At 32.7% G+C, this 8761-nt stretch overlaps 1 protein-coding gene across 4 annotated transcripts; it reads left to right on the plus strand.

Moving 5' to 3' along the window:
- Positions 1-471: 471 nt before the first annotated feature.
- LOC120068505 (trigger factor) lies at positions 472-7699 on the plus strand. Of its 4 annotated transcripts, XM_039020297.1 has the most exons (9): positions 534-625; positions 763-924; positions 2213-2319; positions 4984-5027; positions 5125-5207; positions 5714-5822; positions 6127-6140; positions 6255-6356; positions 7330-7699. In XM_039020297.1, the coding sequence occupies exons 2-9, from the start codon at positions 901-903 to the stop codon at positions 7453-7455; spliced, it is 609 nt and encodes a 202-aa protein (XP_038876225.1). In that variant the 5' UTR covers positions 534-625; positions 763-900; the 3' UTR covers positions 7456-7699. The 4 variants fall into 4 exon arrangements, with proteins under 4 accessions (XP_038876223.1, XP_038876224.1, XP_038876225.1 ...); XM_039020295.1 differs by lacking the exon at positions 763-924 and having other exon boundaries at positions 472-625; XM_039020296.1 differs by lacking the exon at positions 763-924 and having other exon boundaries at positions 472-625; positions 7333-7699.
- Positions 7700-8761: the final 1062 nt, after the last annotated feature.

Consider the following 8761-nt stretch of genomic DNA (forward strand, 5'->3'; position numbering starts at 1 on the left):
ATGAAAAATTTTGATTTTACTTTGGTTTATCATTTTATTTAAACATATTTCTACAAGAAATGTAATGAGTTAATTGTTGTTCATTGTCCAAAACAGAAAGAAAGAAAGAAAGAAAAATTTTAAAAATTAAAAGAAAAAATTGCAATCTATATTTTATTTAAACAAAAATGGATAGAATGATTGAATACAAAAATTTCAAAACAAAAATAGTAATTATACAAACATATTATTGAATAAAAAAGTTAAAAAAAACTGCATCAAATATCTTGATATATGAACTCTGCGTCATAAACACATATATATGAATTCAAACTAAATAATTCTGCACCTTAAACACGTCTCGAATCTGTGCTCAAAACAACCCTTAAGAGCTAAATTGTTATTGAACAACCCGAGTTAAATGGTTATATTGGTAGAAGTTTAGGGACAAAAATTTATCTTTTGAAAAAAAATAATAAAAAAAGAAGAAAATATTGAAGTAAGAATTAAAACTGGGCATTGTTTCTGGTGGAACAGAAAATCACTGTCTAAAAGAAACGCAGGTTCAGTTCGGTGAAGTGGATAAGTGCGACGAGAAAGAATGCAAATAGCCGCTACGAACTTCTTTCTTACTACAAATCCCAAGGTAAATCATCCCTTCACTCCGGCTCAATTTGTGTTTCTCTTACCTTTTTCGGTCAACTTTCAGAGAATAATATTCCGTATTCAATCCTTAATCCATGGAATTTTTGTGTATATTATTGAGCTATATTGAGTGAGCAGGGGAGAACAGAGGTAGCAAGGAATAACACTAAATATTGTGTATCGGCTCAGTACAATTTGTGCTAACATAGCTGTTGGTTTTCTGGGGGAAATATTAGAAGAGGAAAAAATCCCACATGGGAATGGTCATATAAAGTGATGGATTTCAAATGTTATGAAATGGTATACTTACTCGTCTTAGTTGAAAATATTTTAAGTTTTGATATATTATAATAACTCTAGTTAAATTTCTTTTGGGTGTTAAATTACTCAATTCCATCGATTTTAATAGTGTTCATTTTTTATCTATCGAGAAATTTAATCTCTCTCTTTTGCACATTTATTAAGAGATTCCATCTTCATAATTCTACACCTCAAATACAGACTTTCTAACTTCCAACATATTAACACAAACTTTATAACTCAACTGAATGTTCGAAACACCCTTTGTCTGTTGTTTCCTTTGCGAGGGGGCAAGGAGGGTTTCAACGGTATTAAAGTGAAAGTTTTTTTTTTTCTTGTAATTGGAGTCGGAGGAGAATTCTACCTGTTGATAATTTTTGTGGAGTTCTTTTTTTTTTTTTTTTTTTTTTTTTTTTTTCTTTTGGGAGCGTATTTTTTTGTTTTCCAGTTTGAGAGTTTTCCATGTATGTTATTGTGCTTATTTGATTGTAGTTAATTACTTGCGTTATTTTTCCGTTTTGCTTCTTCCTGCTGTGGGAGTGAGTTTTTCATTTTCCCTTTTTCTTTTTTCCGTCTAGAAGTTGCTGCCAACTGATCCCTAGAAAATTGATTTTGGTTCTGAGGATCAGTACTATTTATTCATTGAGAGAGGTTTCTGGTTGAATAACTTGAATTCAATCTGTGAAAGCATATAGCAGTTGTGTCCCAATTTTCCACTTATTTGGCATTTTGGCTTTGTCTGGTTATTGTGTCTACCATGTAAATATCAAGAAGGTTGCTCTGCATGGAGTTTTGTGGCACTCCATGAAGGAAAAGGATGTTGTTTCGCGAGAAAGGTGGTTTAATATTGGTATACTGGATATTTGGCTTCTGGTAGTTGACTGGCTTGCAAGTAGACATATTGAAGTTAGCAATATTTGCTTGAAGTAGGAGTATTTTGTGTGGTAAGTTTTTGCTTAAAGACCAAAAACATGCTTTTTATGTCCTCAAAAGCAAGAACTGCAATGAAAGAGCATGACTTCAGACATCTAGGATGGGTGACATGTACAGTCAGCTAAGTAATGACATAGCTTCATTTATACACAAACAGTTGTCTGGTTCCATGTTTTGTGGGTTATGCTCGTTTGTTTGCGCATGAGGTAGTTTTATATTTTTATTAATTTTTTGAATGGTTGGTTTGTATGATCTTAGATTCTCTTTCATTTTCTACTGTTTCTGATGACGGTGTCTCTGTTTATATTCATCTGAAGTTTATTCATTCTTATTCAACCTTCTTTCTTAATTGTAGGTTATATATCATAAGCAGACAGCAGATTACTTTACTCCAAAAGTCACCTGCATAAATGTGTCTTTTCCCAGTCAAATGGGATACGGTAGCAGAAAATTTTCTTTGAGGTAATTTCCATTTAATTTGACCAAATTATGTTTCTTATAATAAGCCAAATTATGAATGATTGTGTCCCAAATTAGAAGACTTTAGCATCTAATTGATTCTCTGAACTTTTCTTTCATATGATGAAGCTGATTGGCTAACCTTCGAAGTTTACAAAACATATAAACTCATAATAGACTAGCTTTACTGGAAAATTTTGACATCTAATCTGCATGTACGTATAAATGCTCATTATCTGCTTCATTTTTCCTCAATTGGATGCTTCAAATCCCGTCTTGTCATTTAGTCACTAAAAACAGGAAGTTAACGTGTAGTATCATCTGAAATCACCAATTCACCATCAAGACGATCACTACATTTTTGGATATAATTTTTCTTTTGTGGATGAAAGAACCAACTTTCATCTAAATGAAACTACAAAAAGGGCCACAATAACCAGGAACATACTAAAATAGAATTAAAATATTGAATGCCAACCATGGAATCCCCAAAAACAAACAGCAGCACATGATGAAGCTGATTGATCGTTCGTAGTTGTTGTTTCTGGTATCAACTATGAAATCCCCCAAAACAGAGGCACATGATGTTGCAGCTTCTGATCCTGGTTGTAAACAGACCCAACAGTTAAAAAGATGAACAATAACACACAAACACAAGCTTGAATTCACCATGAAATAACTTCGATTCACATTTAATTTGATAGTTCAAGCTGCCACAATTCATTTATAGGGAGAAGAAAGCAATTTTGAAATGCCATTGCCTGACTTGAAGTTGATGAAAATGACATGTTTGGTTCTGTGTTCAAATGTAGAGATTAGAGATAGTGTTATGTCATATAGAAATGAAATTCATTCTTATCATCAAGAAACATGTTGAAAAAATGTCATTTAGTATTTTCTAAGCTACATGTCGGCCGATCTCCAAATGGAATATCGGTTGGGCTCTTGGGTCATATGGAAAGGGAATGGGATGCCCTCATACCACATAGTCTCATATTGAGCACAAAAGGTTAAATCATTAAAAAAAAAAGAAGATAAGGGAGAAGGGGAGAAAGAAGAAGGTAGAAGGAGAGATGAGGAGGAGAGAGAGGAGAGAGAATGGGAAGAGAAAGAAGAAATTTATTTTATTTTATTTTCATTTAATTAAAAATGTCGTATCATCATTTAAAGTATTAAAGATATAAATATATTTTTTGAAACAGAAACAAAATTTTTCAATGATGAAATGAAAAAAGTCTAATGCTCAAAATACAATGAAACTTAATAAGCCAAAGTAATTATAGAAAGAGGGGATCAACAGGGTACATCAGAATATCTCAACTAGGTTGACACATCCCTAGCGCCATCATCATGTCCCAATAGAAAACCACTATAAAATTCACCAATGAGGAGACTGCAAGTTCCCAATAGTTACAAATACAAGGGACAAAGTCAACTAATGGATAAATAGTCAAAACATAATTAAATTGGAGAGATGAAAGCATTCTAATTTAAATAAATATCTTGTGTGGAGTAATCTTTGAAGACTTTGGATTGAGAGCACCATGTGGAGGCTAAGAGGTGAGTTGAGCCAAAGCGATCTGACCAAACTGTAGATTTTTCATGAAAACCCCTCTGATTTCATTCAAACCAAATTTATGAGAGCAAGGCCTTGACAGCATTTGACCATAATAATTGAGCTTTATAAGACATGAGAGATCCAACCAAGATTTGAAGCAAGTGATCCCGAGCTGTATTGATTGGAAGCCAATGAAGGTTAAAAAGTGAAAATAGTTTCTGCCAGCAGTGTCTAGAATAAGAACAATAAAAAAATAAGTGTTGCAAATCCTCACTGTTTGTCAGGCATAGAGGGCAGATGGAAGGTGAAATGTAATGTGCTTGAAGCTTGTTCTGTAGTGAGGCCTAACAATTGAAAGAACCATTCAACAGAATCCAAACGAGGATATTGATCCTTTTGGGACTCTTTGATTTCCATTGGGCCTGGAAAATTTCCTTTGCAAGGTGGCAAGTGTTTTGACAAGGACTTCACTGAGTATTTGCCGGAGGAGTCTAAGGACCAAATTCTATAGTCTTGTGAGTGGGGTAATTGTTTCTCTTCAAGGCTGTTCATCAAATTCGTTAAAAATATTACTTCAAACAACTATTCTTAAAAATTCGAGGATTAAAAAGAGTATATTTCAGAACTTTAGAGTCAAACACACCTATTACTGAAAACAGGAACTAGAAAGGTATTTTCCTTTGAACATTTTATGGATTCAGAAATTAGTATGCAATCCAGTGAGTGAGTTATTAGTATTAATTAGGGAGGAAATAGTACTCATGGTTTGAATTAAAAACCATATGCTTCTAGGCTAAAACATTTAAGCAAATAAGTTATTGCAGACTTATTGGTATTTTTAGTATATTATTAATACTTTGAGATGAATGAACCCAACAATAAATCATTAACACCATCGGCATGATGGTTAGATTTTTATTTGGAAATATTTCGATTGTTTAAAAAGACATATTAACATCGTTTGTTGCCGCTTCATCTAATTGAGATTGCATGTACACCATTTCAACTGCCCAACTGACATGTGTAGCCATAATCATTTGTATGGTTTTGAAAGACAAGTAGGAGTTGACTATGTTCCTAATTCTAAAAATAATTTGTTCACTCAACAGTAAAAATAACAGATATCTTCCAGCTGCTTGTGCTGTGTTATCAGGTTATAATACACTTCCTTCTGTTCCAAGAGTAATTTCAAAATTTTCCATTTGTATAAGGACTATGTTGGATAAAACTTCTAATTTTATTGTGAGCAGAAGACGTGAGTGTTTCTTCTTCTCAGTTTGAAGACTTTTCCGTCACTAATGCTACTAATACAACCGAGAATAAAGAACTAAAGGTATGAAGCAGGGTGAGTTTTTTATTCTCAGATTCCTTGGGTCTATAACCCTCGGATTTCTTTTGTTCGTTTAAATCCTATTTGGATTTTCAATTTATAGTTTTTTTTTTTAGCCTAAACTTTCAAATATTATGTTTTAGTTACTTCACTTTTAGAAATTCTATTTAGTCCCTAAAAGCTATTCTAGTCCTTCCCATCAATAATTCATTAGTCATTAAAAAAAATTACTTCATTTCGAAATCCATAATTGAACCTACTAGTGGCCAATCAACCAGTCCACCACAGAAATCACTCTTCTGGTATGTAAGTAAGAGATATACCCATTTTAGGGATTGAAATAGAATATTTGAATGTCTAGAGTCCAAAATGAGTACGAAAATTCAGGTTTAAAGTTGGATTTAAACCTTTGTTATATTATGCACAACAATTTTATGCAAATTTAGGAACTCTTATTATTACCATAGTTTTTTTTTAAAAAATTTTTTTTTTTTGGAGTTTGCAACCAGATTCGTGTTGAGGTGTCTGGAGCCAAAACTCGAGCAATTTTCAACAACGTGTTTGACAAAATGGTTGCTGAGGCCCAGCCTATTCCAGGTTTTAGAAGAGTGAAAGGAGGTAATATCCAGAGCCATTTTTCTTATTTGAGGTGCTCATTGTCTTCATTTTCATTTTCTCAAAACCATCAGAACAATGTTGCTGGCACCATTGATATCTGGCGAGTTGTTGTGAATACGCATGTTTAAGGTTATAGGTGATCGTGTTGTCTTCATCTTAGAGAGATGGAAATGTTACTAAACGACCCCTTAACAACCAGAGAACCGCTTCCTTTAATTTGTTTCTCACATTGTTTTCTTTTTTTCTTTTCCTTTCCAATTTATTTCATTGGACTTGAACAATGGTGCTCTGCATTGAATATCAGGAAAGACGCCAAACGTTAGTTCTCTTTCCTTTCAACCTCTTGATTTTCAGGAAGTAACTACTGACAATCTTAATAGGGAAGATAGCAGAAGTTGAATTACTGATAAGTTCATCATTTGTTCTCAACAGATACCTCGAGACATTCTATTAGAGATACTGGGACCTTCTAAGGTTTACAAACAAGTTATTGAGGAAGTTATCAACTCTACTGTTGCTGCATATGTGGAAAAGGTAAAGATATAATTGGCCTTTTCATATTCTGATTTTGAGCTGGGATTTTTGTAATCTTCATTAATCCGAATCCATTTGCATGTTTTGCCCTGTTCTAAATGATGGATTAACTCAAGGCTGGAAATTGTTTTAACATACAGAGTGGAACCTCCTGCAATCTACAGTGAATAGTGAAAATGTTTTTACTTCATGGTTGATATTTTTTAATTTCTACACATAGATATAAATATAAATGGATACATAAGAAATAGGAGAAGACCTTATAAAGAACATGGTCAGAATTCATAATAGTCTTGTCCAAATGTTCAGATTGACTATCTTGATCCATAGTAGAGTTCAATCTCAACATTGGAGGTAGTATAAAAGATTTCAAAGCAATAAAAAAACCTTTCCTTTTTTCTATTGTGATTTATTGATTATTATAAGACTTTTTAGATTTTCATATAAAAATTGGAAGAGAGACCGAAAATGACATCATATATCAATGCAACTACTATACTAACTGAGTAGAGTCATGACTGAAATATAATGAAATAGAACCTCGTTGACTTTTCTGATATTCTTCCTATTATAAAATAACTAGAGTTGAATTCATTTTCTTAGCCTTGGAAATATTCTTACTAGGACATGTTTGAGAATGATTTTAAAATTGATAAAATCACCTTTTCATGTTTAAAATCACCTTGAAACACATCTTTCATCACTCAAAATTAATTTAATATTTAACTTTATGCTTTTAAATTCAATTTTCATGTCATCATGATTGGTTTTGATTGATTCAAAGCATGTATGATTAAAAATGTCATAGTGATTATAATCATTTTAGAATCATTCCCAAACATCCCATAAAATGATAGTGTGATACTGTTGCTACAAATTGATTAGAAAGAACATTTCACCATGTTGGGGCATTCCATATCTTAATGTTTTTCTCTAATCTCCTTTGCTTTCCTGGAAAATTTCACCTTTGTAGCAGGAAGCTCTAAAAGTGGGTAAGGACTTGAGAATAGAGCAAAGCTATGAGGATCTTGAAGATCAATTTGAACCAGATGAAAAATTCTTTTTTGATGCCATTATTCAGCTCAAGGAATCAAACTGAACTGTTGAACTATCTCTAACGTACATTCACTCAAATTTAGTGCAATTTTGTGAGGAATCTCCAAATTAGGCTGTGCATTATTTGTTTGCTTTGGCTGAGGGCTATCACCGATTCAACCGGAATTTATAGAATGCTCGAGCTTTTAACTAAGTATTTTTTTTTAAAATACCATTTTGGTTCATATATTCTAAATTTTGTTTTATTTTAGTCTTTGTACTTAAATTTAGTGCAATTTTGTGAGGAATCTCCAAATAAGGCTGTGCATTATTTGTTTGCTTTGGCTGAGGGCTATCACCGATTCAACCGGAATTTATAGAATGCTCAAGCTTTTAACTAAGTTTTTTTTTTTAAATACTATTTTGGTTCATATATTTTAGGTTTTGTTTTATTTTAGTCTTTGTACTTTCAATCGTACAATTATGGACTTGGTCTTTTAACATATCTTAAAAACATAAACAATCAATAGGAACAAGAAAATGTGGGACTCACTTCATTATGCTTTGTGGTGTTCACCAAGTTTTGTAAGGGAAGTTTGTATGAATGACCCAAAAATTTTTGTAAAAAATGTCAAATGATCCAATTTTTGAAAAAAATTGTTGAATGACATTTTGTTGACGTCAAATTCGGGTGAAATTATCAAAACATACTCGATGCGCACGTAGCAAAGCATCTTGCTCTTGGTCTCGGTCTCGCTCTCTTGTTGATGATCTATTTGCGAACATTCATGCAATAATGGGTTGTCTTCTTCCTCCTCTCACTGGTCTTGGTCTCGTTGGTTTTGCTCTTTCTTTCTTTACTCAAAAAATTACTCCTCTCTCTCACTCTCGCTCTTGTTTATTGGGGTTGATCACGTCAAAGCTACTTGTGTGAACCTGTCGTACTGGAGAAAAAGAAGATGTGTAGAGGAGAAGAAGAAGATGTGTAGAGGAGAAGAAGTCGGAGAAAAAGAAGATGCAGCGGAAGAATAAAAGAGAGGGAGAAAGGAAGAGGAAAAAAGAAAAAGAAGAAAAAGAAGAAAAAGAAAAGAAAAGAAAACCTCAGCAGCGTGGAGAAGAAAGGAAAAAGAAAAATAATCAAGAAAGCAAGAAAGCAAGAACAATATTATAATTTTATGTGATTATGACATCAGTAAAGGATCCTTTGACTTTTTCTTCTTCAAAATTTGGGTCATTTGCCATTTTGGATTTTTAAAATGGATTTATTCGATACAATTTTTGCATTTTGTAAGCTTCAAATCAAAAGCTAAATAATATATATGAAAAGATATTTCCCTTTGAATACAATCCACACACATCATATGAATGTT

Source organism: Benincasa hispida, chromosome 12 (assembly GCF_009727055.1).
Source record: "Benincasa hispida cultivar B227 chromosome 12, ASM972705v1, whole genome shotgun sequence".
NCBI classification, from domain to species: domain Eukaryota; kingdom Viridiplantae; phylum Streptophyta; class Magnoliopsida; order Cucurbitales; family Cucurbitaceae; genus Benincasa; species Benincasa hispida.

Excerpts from the sequence above, each read along its gene's own strand:
- LOC120068505 (XM_039020295.1), top strand. The coding sequence starts at position 581 with ATGCAAATAGCCGCTACGAACTTCTTTCTTACTACAAATCCCAAG. Across the intron at positions 626-2,212 it reads TTCTTACTACAAATCCCAAG|GTTATATATCATAAGCAGAC; the intron begins GTAAATCATCCC and ends TCTTAATTGTAG. Across the intron at positions 6,357-7,329 it reads TTGCTGCATATGTGGAAAAG|CAGGAAGCTCTAAAAGTGGG; the intron begins GTAAAGATATAA and ends TCACCTTTGTAG.